Source organism: Cajanus cajan, chromosome 7 (genome assembly GCF_000230855.2).
Source record: "Cajanus cajan strain Asha chromosome 7, NIPB_CcT2T_4, whole genome shotgun sequence".
Classification (NCBI taxonomy): domain Eukaryota; kingdom Viridiplantae; phylum Streptophyta; class Magnoliopsida; order Fabales; family Fabaceae; genus Cajanus; species Cajanus cajan.
Window position 1 is genome coordinate 59182275 of NC_138523.1, and position 24510 is coordinate 59206784.

General features: G+C 29.3%; 2 protein-coding genes across 4 annotated transcripts; one reads left to right on the top strand and one right to left on the bottom strand.

Annotated features, from left to right (window-relative positions):
* Positions 1 to 582: 582 nt before the first annotated feature.
* On the bottom strand, positions 583 to 2373 carry LOC109796163 (soyasapogenol B glucuronide galactosyltransferase). The gene has a single exon (XM_020355822.3). It carries the CDS (start codon positions 2321 to 2323, stop codon positions 755 to 757), a length of 1569 nt encoding a protein of 522 aa, XP_020211411.3. The 5' UTR covers positions 2324 to 2373; the 3' UTR covers positions 583 to 754.
* A 10837-nt stretch (positions 2374 to 13210) lies between these two features.
* ARC3 (GTP binding protein) lies at positions 13211 to 23366 on the top strand. Of its 3 annotated transcripts, none has more exons than XM_083060315.1 (16): positions 13215 to 13620; positions 15740 to 15798; positions 16156 to 16220; positions 17028 to 17162; positions 17470 to 17518; positions 17814 to 17926; positions 18006 to 18077; positions 18211 to 18321; positions 18583 to 18764; positions 19167 to 19445; positions 19551 to 19630; positions 19742 to 20127; positions 21262 to 21366; positions 21487 to 21624; positions 21910 to 22081; positions 23068 to 23366. In XM_083060315.1, exons 1-16 carry the CDS (start codon positions 13301 to 13303, stop codon positions 23100 to 23102), a joined length of 2301 nt encoding a protein of 766 aa, XP_082916441.1. In that variant the 5' UTR covers positions 13215 to 13300; the 3' UTR covers positions 23103 to 23366. The 3 variants fall into 3 exon arrangements, 2 of the variants coding, with proteins under 2 accessions (XP_082916441.1, XP_082916440.1); XM_083060314.1 differs by having other exon boundaries at positions 13216 to 13620; positions 21910 to 22076; XR_014428033.1 differs by lacking the exons at positions 21910 to 22081; positions 23068 to 23366 and having other exon boundaries at positions 13211 to 13620; positions 19742 to 20137.
* Positions 23367 to 24510: the final 1144 nt, after the last annotated feature.

Below are 24510 nucleotides of genomic sequence, written 5' to 3' on the forward strand. Positions count from 1 at the left end.
CTTTTATCTCTCGTAAAAAAACAATGTAATTTACTAAATATTTTATTTATTCACATGTCCCAGACCACAATGGAACACTTGCTTACACCACAATGGAAATATTTATCTATGGATAACAGATGTCAAGTTCGTTTGCCATGCGTCATGTCTACTTAAATATACACAATTATTTAGGACCAGTGAATTAATTCCAATCTGTACGCAATCTACCAATTTTTCTCAACACCAAAAAAATACAAAACAACACCAAAAAAAATCTACCAATTTTTCTATTTATACAATTCTATCCCTGGACCTACACAAGCTTAAGCAAATAAGAGATTAAAATTTGGCGACAAACTGATATCATCGGTTAAAATAACATATCGAAATGTTTTGACTATACTGATATATAAAGAAAGAGAAAGGAAAAAATGAAATTAACTTTTTGTAAAGATACCTTATTCTATAATTCACTGTGTGTATATTAAATTTTAATTATCAAATAGTTAAATTAATGTTTTGACCTGTTTTGTTGATGGAATTCAATTAACGGGAATCACAAAACTATGAAAGCAAAAAACAGAAAATTAGGTAAAAAAATTGCAAGAAAACCCGATGGAAGCTTTGAACTATAAAAAGAAACGGAAAAGTGACATAACCCATAACTTTTTCAATACTAGCTTCAGACGTAAATTAAAGTGACGTGACTAAATAAATGAGTTGGGTGTAAACGGTGGAACAGGAATCATGGACAGAACTATTACAATTTTGCCTACGCCAGTGGCTCCTCCATTTTGCGGTTGGCCTTTTGAAGTTTCAACGACCTTAGCTCTTCAATTAACTCTTTCAAGCTGTTGTAAGAAGAGCCACCAACCTGGATTGCTTTTTTTGCAGCAACACTCATCGCTTTCGCTCTCTTTCTTATTTCTAAAGACTCTTCTCCACCGCTCATCAACAAAGCAATTGCCTTTCCTATGTCTTCCCTCTTCACTATCTCATCTCCTAACTCATTCCAATCTCTCCATTTCTTTGCTCCAACCGGCACTCCAATTTTGAGCACATCCACCAGCAACTTTTCATTGAAAAACTGCTCCGAAAAAAGAGGCCAAGTCACCAAGGGTAAACCTGCATCAACACTTTCAATAACGGTATTCATCCCACAATGAGTCACCACAGCTCCAATGGCTGGATGCTCCAGTATGAGAAGCTGTGGGGCCCAACCCCATATTAGATAACCCTTGTTGCTCGCTTGCACCCTCTTCTCAAACTCCTCCACAAAACCCTTTGCTTCACCTTCATCAACTTTCCTAACTACCCATAAGAAATCATGGCCTGAATCTTCAAGGGCATGGGCTATTTCCACAAGTTGTGCGCTGGGGAAGTTGTTCATGCTACCAAAACACACGTACAAAACAGAATCCTCTTTCTTAGAATCAAGCCATGCGAGCCAACCTTCTTTTCCTTTTTCTTCTTCTTCTTCTTCTTCTTCTTCCTTGGCGTGTCCCCTACCAGCCTTATCCGAAGCATCTTGGTTCACCCATGACGAAATCGGTCCCACGTTCCAACTCTTAGTCCCCATGATCTTCTTGTAATGTTCCTCGTAATCTCCTTCAAACTCATGAAAGCTTTTCAACACTGATCCGTAGCTCTTTTTCTCTGATTCTTTCACCGCCTTCATCAAATAACCGAACTGATGATTCGGGTTTCTAAACCGAATCGGTAGCTGCGAACGTATCATCTCGATCTGGTGGGGCAACCCGGGAAGCAGAAAACTCTCATCATCCGAACCTACCTTGTTGTGAGGCTCAAATCTTTCGAGGGAGTCCATTGCGCAGTGAGCAAAGTAAGTCCCACCCACATAAATCAACCTCGGAATTTCTAACTCAGCGGCAACTTCGACACTCCAAGGATAAAACATGTCGGAAACTATGAAGTCAGGTTTCATGTCACGGAAGGCTTGTCGGAATTGTCGTTCCAAAATGGACATCCCCTCCACGATTTTGGAGGTCATATCTTTAGGAGTGGAAGCATTGATGCTTTCCATTCCTTCAGGCAAACCAGATATTTGTGGAAACTTGATGGTATGGGTTCGGATGGGGCGGCCGCGGCTGGAATCACGGTCGATGGAACTTTGAAAAATTGCAGCGTTTGCTGGTGTGGCGATTATGGTCACATCCACACCATGCATGGCGAAGATCCTGGCTATGTCCACCACAGGTACCAGATGACTGGGTGTTATAAAGGGAAGAAAAACAGCCTTTAGTATTTCGGATTCACCTTCAACCCCAGAGGACTCCATGATCGTTATTCTAGGATGAAGAATGGTCTTTGCTGGTGTCATACTCTGTTTATATATATATATATATGATCAGGGATGCGATTCAGAATAGGAAATTCCTTTGGTGCCCCTCGTCATTAAGGGATGCAGATGCAGCGGTCTATTATTGCCATGTGTGTTCAATTGTCGTGAGAATATTTGGAAATGTAAAAAGAAGCTTTTTTCTTTTTCTTTATAAAGGACAAATATCTTTCTGATTTTTTTATGCTCTCTTGCTTGTGCTGTATTTGTTAGTTTTTTAATCTCTTTCTATGTTTCTCGAAGTTTGCATATCTCATGTATGATTCTGTTTCTATCTTTTCTTTTATTTATTTATTTTATCTTCCCTTTATTAAAAGTGGGGTGCACATTTATTAAAAAAAAATCCAAATGATATGTTTTTTTCTAAAACAAAAAGAAGTTAAGTACAATTCATTTAAATACGGTTGGCATTATTTTTATTAGAGAATGAATTTTTTCTTAATAACATATATAAATGTATATTAGTGAAACTTATATTAAATGTAAGTGCATATTGTTGAGATCAAATTTTAATTATGATTGGATAATAATATTAATTACACATAAAGAATTGTACTAAGTTTTTTATCTTATACATAAGTGTACATTAATGAACCATGAACTAAATTTTAAGTAAAATTTTAAATTTGATTAGAACAAATGCATCTAACTATCTAAACATTTATATTAAATTTTATTCGTGTACATGTGATAAAATGTCCTTACATTTTTTTTTATATGTGATCGATGTTAGTTTTTAAAAAAAGTTAAATTAAAATTTTATCTCAGTAATATGCACTTACATTTAATACATATATCATTGTTAAATATTTACTCATGTAATTGAATTAAAACTTTAATTCTAATCAGAAAATAATTATTTTTTTTTGAACGGCAAATGTTAATGATTAGTTTGTTAGTGGGGAGATTTGAACCCACACCCTCTTAGTCACTTAACCCTATATCCCTCTCCCCAAACCACTTGGACCACCCTTATCACTCCGAAAACAATATTAATTAATCTAAAAAATTATATCTAAATTTTATTTTTATATATATTATTAAGATAAAACTATAACTTTAATTAAAAGTTAATATTAATTACACCTAAAACAATTTTACCTAAATTTTATCATATTGACTAATGTCTAAATGCACCTTGGAACACACTACAGCAAGTTTTATAAAAACGTAATTAACATCAACATCAATAATTAGCCGGTTAGCCCTGATCCAAGTGGCCTAGAATATTCAATTAAGGCATTTAAACATTTGCTTTTATAATATATTACAATATTGTAGTATTTAATTTAGGTAATCATAATTTTTTAAGAAATACATCAAAATTTTATAGTATTCAATTAAAAAAAATTTACTTTAAAAAAGTTTTTTAGTATTAAAAAATATAAAATTTTTATCAATATTAATATATAATTTATCAATATTTATTTTTAAATTATTAAATATTTAAAATTATTTTTAAATTATTAAATATTATCTATTGTTAAAATTTTAAATTCTAAAATTTTAACAAATATTTATTTTTAATAAAATTTAATATCAAAATATCAAAATTTTAAACATATTAAAATATATTTTGATAATCTTGCCCATTAATGAATATAATAAATTTGAACATATTATTTAAATTTAATAATATGAAAGAAAAAAATTATAGATACATAAAAGAGAAATGTTACTAGCATGAAATCATAATAATTATTTATTAAAAGATTAAGAAAAATATTAATTTATTTTCTTTATTCAAAATTTACTGTTTATATTTTTTTATTAATTATATTTATTTTTAAAAAATCATATTATTTTGTGAAATCTCGTAAAATCCTTTCAGACATTATAAATTTTTAAAATATAAATTTATTAAAATTTATATTACAACATTTTGATCATAAAAATATTTTTAATTTTTTCAAAGTCAACACTTTTCTACAGAATCTTTTTAAAAAATCTTAAAAATTATAAAGTTTTTAGAAAATCTTTTACAATTCACAAAAAAAAAAAATTCTAAAATAATCTTATAAAATTTCATTCCAATACATTTTCTTATTAATTTCATATAAGGTTACACCTATTAATTTATCTTCTTCAAGGTCAAAAACCACGACTATATTTTATTATGCAAGGGTAGTGGTTGTGAATAATTTATTAACAATATTCGAGTCTTAGACATATGAACATTCTGTTTAGAAGGTGAACCACTCCCTGTTTATACTTAAATATAAAAGGATACATAGATTGATAATCGCTTCACCCGTAACAATGAATTACTTCTAATTCTTCAAATTATTAATTATTTAACCTCAATTTTAATTTTATTTTAAAATTTTCAAATAAAATATAAATACACAAATGACCCAATTTAGTGGTATACGTAATTAAGGTGCATGTGGAGTCGGCGGGATTCAGCAATTGCAGTTCACGTGTTCATGAAGGACTGAAGGAGTGCTCCCTATAAGTAAATTACATTTTAATGTAGCATTAAATTTATTAATGTAATATTTATATAAACATTTAAATAATTTTTCTTTCTTATATGATTTTATTAGTAAGACTTCATATAAATAGTTTATAAAACATTATTTAATAAAATTATATATATATATATATATATATATATATATATATATGAAAATGATAAATATGTATAAATAGATAAGATCTGAATGACACAAGAGTGTGGACCTAAATGATTGTCTAGATTTTATTATTATAAAGGGAACAAAATTTGAAAAGAATGCTTACCAAATTTAATAATTACGTGAATATGTATATCACGTAAAGCTTGAGTTAGAGCTTTGCAATTTTGCGAATTTGCGTCACTCACTTCCCCCATTTGGACGAGTGTGCGAAAGATCGATTTGAAACGGGGTGTTTATAGGGTAGTTCGGTTTCTTTTTCTTTAAAAGTTATCTATCTTTTTCGGTAACTACTTTGATTTTTTTTTATTTATCATTATACATTTTTATTTAAAAAATTAGAAAAAAATATTTTTTAATTAAATTTAAGAACTCGAAATTAGGGATGACAAAAATACCCGTACTTGCGAATATCTGTGGGTAAAATTCATTACAGATAATAAATGAGTGGGCTAATTGAGTACCCGCGAATAATGGGGATGAATAATTTTTTACCCGTTTATAAATGGGGCGGGGGCGAGTATGATGGTATTCATACCCGCGGGTACCCGTTTAATAACATTTCTTAAATATCCTAATTATTCTTGTATCAATTAGATGGATAATTTGATTAATTTTCTAGCTTTGATTGGACCAATAAGATTTATGTATTTTAAGTTGTTTACTTTCGTTTGGAATTATGAGATTGAATTATTGTAGCTTTGTGATACGAGACTTTCACTTACTTGTGAGATTGATGTATTTTAAGTTATTGATTATCTTGTTTTTTTGTTATTATTTCAACAAAATTAGCGTTAATTACAAGTTCAAAATTAACATTAAATTTTAATTTTTAATATTTCAATGACATTAAATATAAACTTGAAATTATTTATAATTAATTTTTTTAATTTTTAAAAAAAAATTATAAATATCCATGGATATTCATGGATATCCACGGGTATTCAAGAAATTCATGGATACCTGCGTGGATATGGGGCAGATATGGAGCTAATTTTCATCTAGCGGGGCAGGGACGGGTTTACTATTACCCGCCCCCACAGGACCCCATTGTCATCCCTACTTGAAACTAATTGATTAATAATAATACCAATTAGATCAATATATTTTTATTATTTTATTTTTAATAGAGGCACGAAGTACTTCGATTCCACTAGTTTGAATTAAAAAATGTGATTTAATTTGAAAGAATTATACATTTAAATCAAACTAAATTAAATTTTTTAATTTGGTTTGAATTGATTTTGTTGTTTTTTTTTAATATTTAAAAAATTAATTAAAAATATATAATATTATATTATTTATTTAAGATTATATGTCAAAAAATAAAATAAAACATACAAATACTAAAATATTTTGATTTTTTAATATATTTAATATTGATTTTTATTTTATTATTTTAGTAAAAATATTATTTTAATATAATTTGTTAGCATATTAAATATTTTTGTATGTGTATAGTTTATCGCTTAAAATAAATATTTTTGAAAATGATTAATAATTTATATTTTTTATTCTTGTACATGATAGATCTCAGATTCTCATGTCAAACAATTATAGATTGTTGGCTTTATATTAAGGATGCATCCACACTTTTCACATGACAAGGCTATGGATAGTGCTCGCTTTGATCAACGAAGTATTCTTATAGGCTGAGGAGTGTTTGGCCTCGGGAATACATTATTCTATGATTAAGTTTTTCTCACCATTATATGACAATGAAAAAATCTTGAATGTATTTAAATAATCGAATCTTTAACGATAACATTTTCTCATTTATATATACATGCATTTCACTACAAAAAAATATTTTACTTAAAGGTGTACCAAACTCTCTAAACACCCGTTAACTTAAGTTTTGAAGTTGTTTTTTAGGTAAAACCATGACCACTGCTTGCAATCTTGTGAATCGAGGATCAAGGCCTTTAGATTAAAGATTATAATTAAATTTAGTAACTTACAAATTTATAAAATATCTTTTAATTATCAGTGTATATTTAGAAAGAATAAATACCTTTCAGTAGCTTACAATTTTATAAAAAATATCTTTTATATTATGTGTCAAACTATTAATTTATAACTTTCCACCAATTTTTGACTTTTAGAATCAGTTTACAATTTTTTGTTTGAATTTATTTAATTTAGGTTTAAACACTTATGATTTGAAATGCTAATTATGCATTTTGTACACATACAACAATGTAAGATAGAGTGAAAATTTTAAAAGATAAAAATAATATAATCTAAGAGTAAATAATTTTTAATCTAACAGTTAAATTTACAAAATTTATATTTAATATAAGATTATTAAGTAATATAATACTTAATAAAATTTACACTAATATTATTATAACCATTATATATATAAAAAGACGGCCTTGGCCGATCACATATATAAAATCTTGTCTACTATGGTTGTTGTGTCTTTATCGTTGGGTTCCAAGAAAAGGTCGATAATATCCGTCCTTGGCAACATTGTCTCTCATGTTTGTTGTGTTTATGCATGTATATTTCTTTTGCCGTCTAAGCTCAAACATTATTATATGTGAAAAATTAATATTTATACACTATATAAGATACTGAAAAAATGGCTGTACGTTGTCTCTAAGTCTGTAACAATAGTATCTTAATACCCGTATAATATAGTACTATATATATTGGTCGTGTATGAAAATCAAGCATATTTATACTATACATATAAGGTACTTTACCGTGTATTATATTAATACGTAGTGCTGTTGTCTCTAACAATTGTAAATTAATACCAACGTAGATTATAGGTGATATGGTCAAATAACTTTGTCTTTTATTTGTAAAATTAAAAATTTAATCCTTTAATTTATATATTTTAGAATTACAGTGACCATATTAAAATTTAAATTTAAGATTGTGTATATATTATTTTAACTTTTATTATTAAGTTACTTTATATATATATATAACTTTACTATTAATTCGATTTTAATAATTGTATTTTTACTTTATATATATATATATATATATAAACATAATTATTAGAATGATTAATTTTTTAAATCGATTTTAAAGTTTTGAAGGATTAGTCATTAACTATGAGCCGACATATCTTTAATCGAAAAAATAATAATAATACTGTCTGTTAATAGGTCCCAATCTCCCAGCTAAGTAGCATCCCTCGTGACACCGACACTCTGTTCGACTGTTTCGTTTCCTGATTTTTCCTGCTGTCGAAGCTCCAACGTTGTGAAGTGAGCAATGTTCATTGTTCAATTTTTTTTATATAATTTAAAACTACACTGATTTTAATCATTAATATTATAAATAAATTAAATATACACTATTATATGTTTTAAATTATTTTATGTATAATTATTATAAAAAAATATTATTTATTAAAGTATCATTATTTATATAATAAAATAATATGTTCTTAAATATTATTAGTATTTTATATATAACTATCATACATTTAAATATGTTTTTAGTCTCTATAAAATTATATAATGATCGTACTTGTAATCCTATTGCTTGTTTATAATGCCTTTGCTTATTTAAATTATGTTGTTTACTTTATTTGTTCTCTCTTAATTAACTAGACATAATTCTTAATATCGATTAGTTATATTTTAATCATGTTCAATTGGTCTGTCTTGATAAAACATTGTCATTGATGAGAGTAAGAATGTGGAGTTATGATTGTTAATTAAGCTATAACTTCTTTAATTGAAATATTCAAGTATACATATCCACTTTCTTTTTTTAGACTTTAGAATACAAGTGAGTTAAGTGACATCCTTTTAGATAATTCCTGAGTGTTTTATTTGATAACGTGTCTATATACCTTTTGGAAGAGATAAAATTTTTATATGTGGATTAAAATCATTCATTGATGAAAGGTTAGGAGTATGAATCATTACTAAAAACTTAAGAGACGTTTGGTACGTGTAATGTTTTTATATTCTTGAAAATTATAAAGTGGGAATCTTAGTTTCATATGTTTGATAACTATTTATAAAAAAAATCCTAAGAGTGTAATTTATTTGGAACCATTTTTATCCAACTTTTTCATAAAAAAAATTTCCATGAAAGAGGTGAGAATTGAGAATTCAACTTTTTCAAGTTAAAAAAAAAGTTTAATGGATATAAAAAATCATAGTATTAAAAAAAAAAACATAAAGCTATCTCCTTCTCTCTCTCATTCTATTTCTCTTTCTCACTTACCCTCCCACTATCTCTCTCCCTACCCCCATCTAGTTCTCTTTCTTCCTCTCGTTCACTCTCTTCCTCTCTACCTTTCCATCTCTCTCCCTCTCCCTTTGTTGTTGTTTTTTTTTTACATTTCATTATTTTTTAATCTTGTCAATTTTAATAATATTAATAAAGTCTGTCTAATAAAAAAAATAAAGTCTACTTTATTTTTATAGTTTAATAGTATTAATTAACATTTTTTAATTAATTGATTAATTTGAATGAAATGAAATATATATTCTTATCCTTCTTAATTATCATGTAACATTTTTTTGTTAAATTTTGTATTTAAATAAATTTTTAACTATAAATTTTATTTTATTTTAAATAGTTTAATGTTATATTTGTAATAAGATTCGAGTAGATAAATATATCTAATAAGCATATCTTAGTAAATGATATTTTTGCAAAAAAACATGTATATTTTTAAGAATATACAATTGTGCAATTAAACATGAAAATCTTTAATTCCTAAAAAATCCTATATATGAATATTCCTATAAATTTTTTATGAGTAACCAAATATATTTTAGTTATTTATAAGAATTATAATTCCCAATATTTGTAATTTCTAGATATAGAAAAACTTCTTCATTACCGAACGCTCCCTTAGTGTAAATTAAATACCATGCTTGTTGTCATTTCCCTAATTCTAGCAAAGTGTTTGGGTGACTTGAGGAAGAAATAAAAGAACTTTTAAAAAATAGTTATTATGCTTTGTTGGCTATTTTTGGAAGTACTTGTGTTGAGAATTAAAGAAGGTAAAGGGGTGTGAAGCTAAGTATAGATCACCATTAGTATTACTTTTATATATCTAAAGACAAATACTCAATTACAAAATAGGTATACATTATCATTTACTGTTAAACTTTCACTTTCAACCTCTTTTATTTTAGTTTTATAAAATAAATAATAATTATACATTCCATTAATTATATATACTAGACTTGTATCCGTGCGTTGCACGAAAAATAAATTATTATAGTCAATAAATTTTTTTAATAATTAATATATATAAAATTGTGAAAATTATTTGAACTCAACGCAACATGAAGAAAAATATCTGAATATACAAATGAAACGATAATGATAAACGACTGAAAACATGATAATATGATGTATTAAGAAAACTAAATTGCATTGTGTCTCAGCTTCAAAAACATTAACATATACACAATATGAGCTAATGCATGAACCTGAAGAAAAAAAAAACCTTATAATTAACTTATAAGATGTGTAATATTAAAATGCTATAAAGATGTAGTAATTCAAATAGAAAGGAAACAAAATTAAATTTTTACCTCGTAAAGTAATTATGTAATGACTCTTGAACACATCCATCATGGAAAATAAACTTTGTGAAATGCTTGAAAAATTGGTAAAATTAGAACTAAAGTAGACATGTTTTCCTTTTATAATGTTATTATAAAAAAAAATGCAAGTTACCTATATCAGAGTCTGAAAGATATTGAGTTTTTTTTAAGAAAGATATTGAGTTGTATGATTTGGTTAAAAAGAAAAAATTGAAAGATTTGAATCAGACTAATTTCATTTATTTTAAAAGAAGGTTATTATTTGAATTATAATAGGTAAAAATAATTAAAAGAATAAAGGAAAAAAATACATTAGCTTCTAAAAAAATAACATGCGTGCAGAAAAATTTATCGATGTCTTTACGAAGATCATTGATTCATTGTAATTGATTATGAAAACAATATCTTTACTAATCATATATTTTTTTGGTGAAGATGAAAATTTAAAACAAAAGCAAAAACAAAAATTACATTATCCAACAATGAAATTTATAACTATTATAATTTATGAAAAAAAATCCTCTTCATCCACGAAAATCATCTCCAAGGAATTTGTTTGCAATGGATTCTTAAACTCTGACAGTCTTCACAATCTTATTATATGAACTTTTATCTTTCAGTCAATTCTCTCCGCTGCAATGTTCTTTAGTAATGTAAACCTCTGAGTCATATCCTTTAAAAAGAAGATGAAAGTAACAAGGATAAATTTTTTAATAATATCTTTACTAATCATATTTTTTTTTTGGTGAAGATGAAAATTTATAATAGAAGAAAAAACGAAAATTACACTATACAACAATGAAATTTATAACTGTTATAATTTATGAAAAAAAAAAATCTCTTCATCCATCAAAATCATTTCCAAAGAATTTGTTTGCAATGGATTCTTAAACTCTGGCAGCCTCTACAATCTTATTATACGAACTCTTATCTTCTAGTCAATTTTCTCCGCTGCAATGTCCTTTAGTAATGTAAACCTCTTAGCCATGTCCTTTAAAAAGAAGATAAAATTAAAAAGGATAATTTTTTTAATAATATATTCACTGTACATCAACATTGAAACAACCAACCTTTAAAATTAATACTTCATACAAGCTTACCTAAAAAGTGGTTTTCTTATGATTGATAGAGAAAGTGTGAATCCTCATATTAGAAGTACAAAAGTACCCAAATCAGAAAGTGGACAATGTATATATGAAAAAAGTATTTTTAGAAATAGGAAGTATGATGGAACTGAACAATCAGAATAAAGTTTTAAAAAGAAAAATGCTTTAAAAATTAAAGGATAGTTGAGATCAATTGGCATTGAAAAACTGCAACCAATACATAGGAAATAAATATTCATAATTGCTTCTTTGAGTGGAAGACAAAATGCAAGCAATTTGATGAAAAACGTATAAAGCATAGAAGAAGAGGGATGGTTTTTCTTTTGTATAAAGCAAAGAAAAAGATGAAGGGTTTTTCTTATGTTCAAAATTTATTAAAATAAAAAATAAAATTTAGAATAATTATGATAAGATAAAATTACATAAGTACCCTTATTTTGAGCGGGAAAAAAGAATCGCATACTTCATTATTTTTATTATAATAAAGATAAAGATAAAGATAAAGATAAAAATACTAATAGATAAAGGGAATATTTCTTCCTGTAATCGTTTTTTGTCTTTCCCTCTCATCTATAAATGGATTATTGTGATACCCATTACGAGGGAGATATCATATATGTAACGGTTTTTTGTCTTTACTTTTTAGTAGACCGTTATACTCTTCAGATTAAGAATGACAATCTAACCCGGTCCCGTGAATACCTGTCTGAACTCACCCCGATTTGGACGGAAAAAAACCCGTGTTGACCGGCTTTGAATTTTTCCCGATTGATAAAATTGGAGACGGGAGCGGGGACAAAGATGTAAATACTCGCCTTGTCTTGCCATCGCCCCGTTTAATAATATAATTAAAAATTTATTCTTATTTATATATAAACCAAAATTAGACACCTTTTATATGTAAAAATTTGTATTACCTTGTTTTTATTTTTTATTTTTTTTCATATTTATTAGAAATAAAAAAAGTCCAAAAGCAGGGGTGCGGGTGGGGTGAGAAAACTCGAACCTCGTCGAGTACTCAAATTTTACCCTAGCGAATATCAGGAGCGGAGACAGTTCAAATCTACAGGGAGAGACGGGAAACATAAAACCCGCCTCATTGTAATACCTACCTCAAATGTTAAAAAAATATATTTTTATTCTCTCTGAATAACCACCCATAACTATCTAATATCATATATATATATATATATATATATAATTGTAAATGTTTTGACCTCTCTAATATGTATAGAGAAAAATAATACATTTTTTCCATTCATATATATTGAGTATGTGTATTTAATATTATAAAATTATATTATGAATTAATAAAAATTATTTTTAAATTACAAAATAATTATTATAAAAATAAATAAAGAATTCAATGACCATATAAAAAATCTTTAACATTATATAGTATTATTATAAATAATCAACCTTAGTACTAATATTATAATTAAAATAAAAAATTCACTCCTTAGTAAAATACATGTTATCAATTAAATTAAAAAAAGGTTTCTAAATATGTATTTGTTTTTTTTAATATATTTTTATTGTTTTCGCCCATAAAGGCATAAACAAGTCTATTTGCAATTTTGTTTATATTCGCCCACAATCCCCATCGCGGGACAGAGAAACATCCATTGCTCACTAATGGAAGCCTTATCTCTTGTACCACCTGTGCACCTATTATAAATGGAGCTTTCTGCATTCTCGAGCTTCAAAGCAGTTTCTAATGTTTCGTTATTCCCGTTTTCTTCCAATCAAGTTTGGTACCGAAGTTCTCTTCTTCTTCGACGCCGCGACTATGGCTTATGCTGGAGTCCCAACTCAAAACCGTTTGTTCGGATCAGGATGTGCTCGGAGAAAGGTTCTTCGTCGAACGGTTACGGCGGAATCGAGACCGGAGAACCGAAATCTGACTTCGTCGAAGTGATTGGCATTGGCTCTCGGAAGGACGCTGTTTTTGATTTCTGCCTGAGCTCGTCGTTTCAGTTACCGTCACTGCGGTTTTGGTAATCGTCTCGTCTAGTTTCATTCATCGTTTTAGTTTATTTATTTTAATTTATGTATTGTAAATTTCAAACTGTTGCGATTTTCGTGAATATTCTGCTTTGCTTGAACGCATTCGAGTTTTGGATTGATTTTTGGTGATAATCCTTGAGTGTACGGAACCGCAGCGTAAGGGAGGGCTCAATTAGCAACAAAGCTTTTCTACAGCGTGAGGCTTATTTGGTAAAGTGAAAAATCGCGTAGAACAATTGTGTTTGATATAAATTATTTGTAGATAATTAGGTTTCTAACTTCTATAGTTGTAAAGAATTATAAATCAGTGTGGTGTTGTTTCTGTCGTGCCATAACATTGTGATGATTTTCTAGCTGGTGCCGTGTGATGAGAAGTTGTCTGACAATTTGTTATTGTTCTATCACTGCTTTTACTGATTTCGTTGACAGGTTTTTGAGCTTCTGTCGATGGTGGAAAACATTAATACTTGTTTTGCTTTTGTCTTGAGTGTTTAAACATTATGATTCGTTTATGCTCTTGATGGTTAAACATCGGTAGCTTTTGCCTTACATGATGGTTAAGCCTTTCTCTTTCATGTCTCATCATGATGTTGATGGTTCTAACATAGTGGTTAAGTATGAAGGTTCTTATGCTTATGTGGTTAAGCTCGTTGGATTTACTTATGCTCTTGATAGTTAAGCATTTGTAGATTTTGCCTGTAGGTGGTTAAGCACTTAAGCTTAGCGTTGTTGGTATTCTTGGCCTGGGTGCGGGGTGCCTTTCATATTAGCCAATGTATTTCTGGTATTATCCATTTCTGAATACATCTGTTAGGTTTTGTTTGTTACTTTGTTTCAAGATATAAGAAATTATAACTGGGAAAGTGAACTTGGGAATATTACATTTCCATATTTGGTTTAAGTTTTGAAAAAACATATATAGGTATTGTTAATTCCCTGAAATGGAAGTTGAGCATCTCACATTCCAATGGGAATGGAATTTACCTTTTTAGTATAACTACTTATCCCGCTTCATTCTTCCACAATTATTTTTACAAATTTTAAATAAATATTTTTTTTTCTAGAAATTACTAAATACCAACCAAACATGTTAATGACTAATATTTCTTGGTAGAATATTCCGAGGAATGTGATTTTTGGAAATATAATATCATACGTTGAAATAAACGCCCCCTTGATACCTTAGTTATAAGCGCTCAATGAACCTAGAGAGGCTACCCTCACCTTTTGCAATGGAGCTATCATTTTTGACACATTTTTTATGCAAGAAAAAAAAAGAATGCAATGAAAACTATTAGAGGAAACGTTTTTTGATCGACAACTCCTGTATCTTGTTCAGCACTAATTATGACAATACCGGTATATTTATTGACAAATGCTATGTTGTAAATGCAGATTTTTATGTTTAATTTTTTATGTTGTGCAAGTATTATTTTTTTTAATGTAACACTTGAAGGGAATATAGATCAATACAAGTAGAAGTTCACTCTTTTGCACAGTTCAAAATTAAGAATTTGCTAGCTTGTTTCATTTGTTTAGTGGTGGAACACATGTATCTTTTAAGGGTGTTTGGGTGGAACACGTTTCTTTGCACTAAATTTATCATGTGATAAAAATTATGCTATTGGCTTCTCTTTGGTCTTTTTCTGCTTCTGCCCAGCACTGTTTCGATGGAATGGAATGCCATCTCCAATGTGTAGAGAGATTGGGCCACCTTGTTTTATTCATTATTGTTTTTATATTTATTTTCCTTTTTTTAATGCTTTGGATGATACCTTTCCTCCTTTGTTGTACTTTCCTTTTCCCCCCTCATTAATAGTTTCTTTTGTTTAAAAATAATTATTTACCAAAAAAATAGTATGCTTCGATAAGTGCATGGTCTTGCTGTGATAGATATTCTGGAATTTAAATTTGTTTTTACTTTTCATGTTTGCATTTTGAATTTCTTTTAAGATAGCCATCTTCTGCAGGAATGTCCTTATGAAAGAATCACAAGAGGTGCTTCGATAAGTGCATGGTCTTGCTGTGATAGATATTCTGGAATTTAAATTTGTTTTTACTTTTCGTGTTTGCATTTTGAATTTCTTTTAAGATAGCCATCTTCTGCAGGAATGTCCTTATGAAAGAATCACAAGAGGTGCAATTACAACAAAGGTCAATTGAAGAAGGTTTTCCTTTGATTTAATATTACAGTGATTATTTTTTAGCCTATAATTATACTCTATCTAGTTTAACATAGAATCATGTACTGGCGGATCTTGTACGGGCATATTTTTGTGATATCTATTATCTAAGTTGATAGAAAAATGTTAAATTGCTATTATGTTCTTTATTAATTTTTTTATTATAATATGCAATGCACTACCAAACATTAAGTTAGTTTTTAATGAAAAGAGAATAGAGAAAGAAAATGGGGGAAAGTGGCTTGTTTAGCATGAATTTCAAATCAAATATTCATACATATCCCTTGTTGTTCTCTGTGGATATAAGGTACTGATATTTTGGGTTGGGGTCATCTTTTGCAGAATCTCATCCAAGAATTGTCAAATCTCCAGTATTTTTGAAGTCATGCTCAAAGACTATTGTCCTTGTTTGTACATTCCTTACCTTCAAACTCTTGAAGTAAAATCTTTGTTTCAATAGTGATCATTTTCATCCATGGGTGTCCAAGTGACCTGGTTTGCTTTATCCATTTCAGCTGATGATTTTGTGAAGCATGCATTAGCCAACTGAGATACTTCAATTCATTATTCATCACCATAGAGTAAATAAATAATTTGATCAAATGAAATTCTGTCATTATGACGAGTTCGAATAATGGAAATGATCGAATAATATTGATGAAATAAGAGGATAACAGGAAATAGAAAGCAAAATTTGATAGAAGAATATCTATCAGCCCAAGCCTAATGGCCTCCCACACCAGAGAAGATTCTCGGTGATCTCACTTTCTCCACATAACAAAAAATAATATCCCCCCACTCACCCTCACCTCCCTTATTCCTTATAACCAACTCAATACATGTCATTTACTCCCTTTTCTGCCAGCTCAGCCCCCCTATTCTGTTTTTTACGTCTCCTATAATAAACATGCAAAACCTTGGGTCCATTTTCCACATTTTTGTATCAGGTGGCCCAAGTCTCCCTCTTGATTCCTATCACATTATGTGTTCTTTTTAGATATTGTAAAGCTATTTTCACCACAAAAAAAAAAGATATTGTAAAACTGGTTGGCATGGCTAAATGTTATATTCCGTGTATGGTTAAATATTTTATGCAAAATAAATCATTAGATGCATGATTCTAGCTAGAATTCATCAAAATAGTTTGACTGTGTGTGGCCTTCATCTCACCCCCCCCCCCCCCCCCCGCCCCCCTCCCCTTTTTTCCTCTTTAGGTGGCCAGTGCAGGATATGGCTTGTACCACACTGTTGCAGCTGATATTTTTGAAACTGTAAGGTCCAGGAATGGATTAACAGTTGCTATAGTTTTGAAGCCATTTAGATTTGAAGGGCTTAGACGACAAGATGAGGTATCTTTGATGCTTTGATTTATATACTTTGTTATTGTAATGATGTAAGAAATCACAACTACAAAACAATAATCTTTCATGTTTTTTAAACATTTCCACTTGCAATATGATAAATATTTATGTGGGTTTAACATCTTATCAATTATGATTACTTAGGAAAATTCCATTGAAGGTTATTGGTTATCTTAATTTTTTTAACTTTATGATTGCCTATGATTCCTTGACTAATGTTAATGTGTTGCTATTAAATCATTTTTGAGATCATTTAGTCTGTATGAGATGTTTATCTGGTGACATAAATTCTCAGGTGAAAGTCTTGATGCAGAAACTTAAGGAGAACACCAATTTACTTATTGGTGAGTTATACTTCATATGCTTGCTTGTTAAAAATATTACTGACAAACTTCTTATCTGGCTCATTGGTTTTTTTCCAATTAGTAGAATTTAATACATGATGGGAAGCTTTTCTTTTTCTGGAAAGTACATTTAGTTATTCTAATTCTAATGTCTAAAAAATGTCATTAAAAGGCTGATTTATGATACAGAACTGATCAGACAGTACAAAGTTTCTCTCCTACTTAGGCTCTTCGGGTGGCCTATAAAAACTATAAAAATTGCTCATTTCTGTTGATTTATAAAATTATGATACAGAAATTGATATTGATGCACTGCTCGAGAAAGACTTGTTGACTCTAGATGAGGCCATGAAGACTGCTAATGATGCAGTTTTGCTAGCTATTAAGGCTGTCTCTGTTCTAAAATCTGTAAGTTTAATTTTCTAGTATACTTCTGGCTATTAGTTTTATAGAATTATTGTATGGTTACAGATGGAAAGTTTTGCAGGAGGTGCACAGGAAATTTATAGATAGATTGAATGATAGCATGAAAGAGGCCAGGACTTCAGAAATTAATGGAGTAGGTTTCCATGATTTTTATTTGCCCTGTTAGTTTCAAACTTGAATATCAACGTGCTCTTTTTTAATCCACTTTTCATATTTCCACTTCCTTTCACCTGATTCATTTGTAAAACTGATGTTATTGTGTACAGATATTGAAATCCTATAAAGAAGCAGGGATTGGATTTGGAGCTGCATATAATTTCGAAGCTTCAATTTTGCAGTCTATATTTGATAGTCCTTTCCTGGGTGTTAGTTTGAAGGTATGACCTTTTCCATATGCATGCATGATAGGTATTTTTTCTTCAATGACGGTTCACAAAACTTTTCAAAACACATTGATGTTGTTATTAAATGCAATTGTTGTTGCTAAATCCTTTTTCAGAATAATTGACCCCTCTCGGCCATCAGTGTACTGCCCTTTATTTAATGTTTATTTTAAACATTTAGCTATCACTTTTCTAGTTGAGTTATGGTTCTTTTTCCTGTCTGGATAAACTTATTGTAATCACTATTTTGTTCAGGATCCAAATAGCATAGTTATATGCGTTGTTGCGTGTTCAGTGCCCATCAATGATAGTGATATAGCAATCTTTCTGCGAACTTTCCGTCAAACAACAGAATACACAAATGATATTATAATATCAACAGTACATGACCCTACTGTTGAGCCAAACCTGCTCATAACAACAGTACTTACACTCGGGTAAGTTTTTTATTTATTATTTTTTTTATTAAACTGTCTTTTGTGGATATAGAAGAAATTTATCATGACAAAAAGGAAGGAAAGTTAGGTAAATATCTTAAAGATATGAATATTTGTTGGTATTTTTTTTTTCAGTGTTAGGACTTGTGAAAACAGTGTTTTTTTGTTTTTTTTGCATTTTTTACATCTAGACATGAGAGTTCCTTTGATTTAGATGGAACTAACTTCCTTATTGACATAAATATCATGTAATTACTAATATCATGTATTGACATAAAGACTTATTAGCTGACTCAATTTTGAAGTGCAAACAATCTTGAATTACTAATAATTTCCTTTATCTGTATATTTTTTCGTATTCCCTGGATTATTTCTGCTAAGTTTCTCTTGTCATATAATTAGTTGTTCAGATGTGCAACGGTCTTCCCAGAATGTTGGTATACTGTCCAGACTTGCCATGCGTTTTCCTCTTATTTTTAACTTCTGGGGAAGACATAATCAGCAACAAGTTGGCACTGGGAAACAGACTGAAGTATTTCCTCATGAAGTGATGAGTTCTGATGACATTGACAAGAATACAAATAAAATTGCTACTGAGAACATGGATAACAATCTTGACAAATATTATGTAGAGTTGGAGCCACCAATGAGCAACAGCAGCTCAAAGTTGTCTGCATCAAGGTTTTCTCTCTTACTTTCTCTTTTTTTTTTGTTCTTTTTATTTTATTAAGAAAAATTTATCCTGCTGCGTCACTTGTTCTTATTTTTGCTTCCGAACTGCAATAGGGATTCTGGGAAGAATGAAGAAGTTTTATTTGACACCACATCCAGTTATAACATCCTTTATGACTCTATTACTGAAGGAGGTAATTTTGAGAACCAAAAAAGGTCTTTACTTTGTGTAGGTGCACTTAACAATTGTTGAGTAATTTCTTTCTCTGTTGTCTGTTGTTCAATTTCAAATCAATTCGCATTAGGTGACTCTGTTTTTCAAAGGGAACAACTTGAGAACTGGAATCTAGGTCCTGGATTTGAGGTGGCAAAGGAGTGGGCCCAAGAAAAAGCAGCTGATGCGACACCCATTGTTGATAACCTAAGCATCTTCCACCTTCCTGTTGGTGTGAGGTCTTCAGAAGGGTTGAAAGACTGTTTGGAAATCTCCTTTATAACCAAACAGCATGAGCTGGATACTGATAATGATTTGAAAGCACAAACATTAAATGGAGGTATGTCTCCTTGGAGTGCAGCGACTGATGCAGGTTTGGAAGCAGTGGTGGAATTTGCATCTTCAATTTTGAAAGGAAAGAATGCTAATAAATTAAAGAAACATGGAGTTCTATCTGTTCGTGCTGCGTCCATGTTGGTAATAATGAGTTAGTGACTCTGAATTTTGTTGATGATATATATTCTTGCATGTATTACTGAAAGAGAAACTGAGGCATGTTCTATTACTAGTGGTATTTGAGGGAAATGTCTTGCGTTATATATCAATAATGTGACACTTTAACAAGAGACAATTCTCCAAAATTAGATATGCATCATGTTGACATATTAGACTTTAGTTGCTCTATATGTACTTTTCTTGAGATATCTTCTTTTCAACTATCTTTGTTTGGATTTAATTTTAATTGCTAACTTGTGCAATTTATTGAAGTTCTTCATAATAGAATAAAAAGAGGGATCAAATAAACTGTAGCTTCGATACTAGCTCAAATTAATCTTGTTCAATTTTTGAAATCAGGCTATCAAGTTTGAGCTCCACTTTCTATTTACTGAAGTATGAAAGTACACATTTGAAAGTTTTTACCAACTGTACTTAAATATGCCTCGTGCTGGTTATATTAATTTGGCTTAAGTAACTAGTAGAAAGGTGAACTTCAAGTTTTTGGATATTATGGAATGTGTTGGGTTGGGTGTATTTCTTCAGTTCCTAAAGATTGTGGTTCATAGAACTGGATTTCGTTTTTTGCATGACAACATAGCTTTCCTAAGAAATGACCCCCGGACTGTAATACCTCTGGTGTTTATCTGGCGCTAGGCAAATCCAAGCTTTTTATGAGATCAAAGTATTCTTAAATGAATAACTAACATGTACTTTGTTTCAGTGAGATTTGTTAAAGTTTATTTATGATGATACTTATAAGCTATAACTATCATTGCTTCTTTACTTCTAAAACTATATTTTGATGTGGCATACTTTCATAGTTGGGTTATTGATTTTTTTTGTCCCTGGAAATTTTCAAATTATGGTTTTGTTCCCAAATTTAACTAACAGTTTTTGTCCATATATTTTTGAAAGCACTCAAACTATTGTCTCCATACCTAACAAAGTTTGCCTATTTAAAAGAAATATAGGGACTAAAACCAATGTTTTAAAAGTCAAGGATAAAAGCTAAAATTTGAAAAAATTTCAGAGACGAAAACAATATTAATCCTTAATAGTTTATTGCAATCTTTAAGTCATAAGGATTTTAAGTTTACTTTTTTTTTTGTACAGGAGGCAGAACGTGACGTGTCAAAAAAGTGGAGTCCTGTTGTGGAAATGCAATATAGGGGAGGAAGATACAAGGGACGATGCCAAGGAGGTCTTCCTGAAGGGAAGGTAAATTCTTAAAAATCTATAATAACAAGCAGGCTAGTCTTGGGAAGTCTTTTTTTTTTTTTCCCTTACACAGCTACATGCTAAAGATAACAACTATGTTAAATGAAAATTTACAACCAGGGGCGTCTTGTTCTCAGAGATGGAAGTATATATGATGGTTTATGGCGCTATGGGAAGAGATCTGGTCCTGGTACATTCTATTTCAAAAATGGAGACATGTTTCAAGGATCATGGAGGGATGATGTTATACACGGCAAGGTTTGTACTATTTTTTGTAGTTGATTGTACATCCTATAGCTAAAAGAAAGTGATTTTGGTCACTGTATCTATCCAATTATTAGTAATGGCCGCCTTCATCTTTGTACACCAATTTTCAAAATTTGATGATAATTGTGGGCATGCGGCTTATTGATTATGTAATCATATGGTTGATATAAGTGTGGTATTGTAAATGATTTAATAGATTACACAAAAATCTTTGACGGGGCATTAAAAAAATTCTATTATTGAATTGGATTGTAAATGTGGGTGTTGATTATGCAGGGTTGGTTTTATTTTCACACGGGTGATCGGTGGTTTGCAAACTTTTGGAAGGGAAAGGCTAATGGTGAGGGACGGTTCTACACAAAGTCTGGTGATGCCTTCTTTGGCAATTTCAAAGATGGATGGCGCCATGGGCAGTTTCTTTGTATTAATGCGAATGGGACAAGGTTGGGTAGTTCTCTGTCTCTCAATTATAAAAAAATAAATAAATGCTTGGGTAGTCTAGTCTTATTCTATTGTTGACATATGCTTTTTAATTTTAACGTCATGCTGATTATGTTTACATTAGAAAGGAAAGAGAAATGTTGGATGAACCTCAGTTTCAATGTGATAACTAAGGGCCTTAATTAAAAAAATTAACAATATTAATCAATTAATTCTACTTTATCATATATACCATATGTTTTGTTCATCTTACAATTATTTTCATATATTTTATTAAATATTTGTCTTTTCAATATTTTTATTGATAAAAATATGTTTTGTATTATTGAGATCTTTATTTGGAAATGAATATTCGGTGAGAAGTCAATAAGAAAATAAACTCATGTTGCATTGGATGAGTGCATTACGCAAGTTAGGGTAACACCTATAATATTATAGAAAAGAAGATAGAATTTTGTTTTCTAATCTAGGGTACGCAGAAAAATTCTGTAAAATCCCTCCCGCTAAGGAGAGCAAAGAAGATGGGAGGTAGTCCAACCTCTAAGTAGAGGAAATGTGAAAAAAAAAACTATAGGCAAAACAATAAGGAGAGGTCATTAAGTTGTCTATACACATGATCTCACATAATATTAGTCATTTAATACATGTACTGAACTACTGATGTAGCTTATCCCACTTAGTAGGAAAATGTTTGCTTGTTGCGTACTTTATACTTATTTAGTAAAAATAGAAGTTCAATTCTATAATTGTTTATCATAAAAAGTAAGTTCTAATTTTTAGAGGCAAAATTCTTGCAATGCATTCTTAATCATAAACTTGTGATTGACTTCTCCGAATCTCCATCATTGCATATTTGAAATGTCAAAATTTTAAATATTCTACCTGTTTTGCACTTGTGAAAGGACACATGCATTATATGAATTTTGTACAAACCATACCAATATTAATGTTTGTGACCGACTTGACTTGTGTGTGTAACTGCTATATGAACAGGTACACTGAAATTTGGGAACATGGTGTTCTTGTAGATAGCAAGCATTTAGACAAATGACTGAAGTGGACAAATATGGTATCCAAATTTATGATTAATGTGAATCTTATACTAATCTTGTCTCATTTTTTTTAATCTTTGTTTTATATTTCTCTTTTTGTGTTATGTAATGACTGTTTTGTCGGTATGCTTTGTGTTTATTGTCTATAATTTTTGCCACGAAACCAATCTGCTGTGTAACTCCCCATCTGTATCACAATTCATATTTTGGGTTTTTTAAGTACTTCAGAACATTTGGGAATTCGGAAAATAAAATTTTATAAAAGCATACTCATAAAAAATAATAGTAAAAAGAAAATTGAATTCAAATATAAAAATATACATTAGAAAGAGGTATTTTTGGGTGTACATGTGTGAAATATTAAGGAGTGAGATTATCTCACGTGGGAGCAAGATTACTCGCTCTCATGTGGGAGCAAGATTACTCGCTCTCATGTACCTCGATATACACTTGATTATGAATGAGGAGGGGATGTGCTCTTGAAACCTATATGTTCTCCTCTTGGAGGTCTTAGAAAAAGAGGGTGAGAAGAGGAACATAAATATGATCAATTTTTTAATAATCCCTTTTTAAAACAATTTTTTTTTTTAATAAGTAAAACAAAATATAATTAAGCATAATAAAAAAAATCTCTCCAAATAACCCTATATCAAAAACATATTTTTGTTTACCAAAAAAATTATAAAAAAAAAACATATTTTCACAAATTTTAATAATTAAATGAAAATTCACACTTAATTATTTAAAAGTCTCTATATTATTTTCTAAACACATTTAATTAATTAAAAATATTTTATTATTTTTAGAAAACTTGAAATATTACAAAAAATATGAAAAAAAATTAAGAGTGTCCATTAGAATAAAAAGAAGAAAAATAATTTTTTTTATATAATCATATATTATTTACAACATTTCATGCACATTGTTCAATTAACTAGTTAAACTCCCAAAATAAAATGATTACTTTGATTTGCTTTTATATATGTGCGTATACCCCCCACGTATATATGATCATTTTCGAACTAAATTAATCCAATTAAAACCATGTTAGTTTGCTATTGATTCTGGTGCGTAGGTGAAGTACGAGAATATTCAAAATGTTATTATATGATACACGCGGTAAAAAAAAAAAAAAAAGATTACGAAAACGATCCGAGTTTAATTAATTTTGTTAAATACTCTACCTTCTTTATTATAAAAAAATTGATTTTATGCATATTAAATAAATTATTTAATTACATTAAATTTTACTAATCACATTATTTTTCTCAAATTATCGTTGTTATAAATGTCGCAAAAAAATTGTGCAACTAAAAAATCATACGTTAAAAGAAAAATATTTTTAAAAAAATTATTAAATAAAGAAAAATAGTTATAATTTATT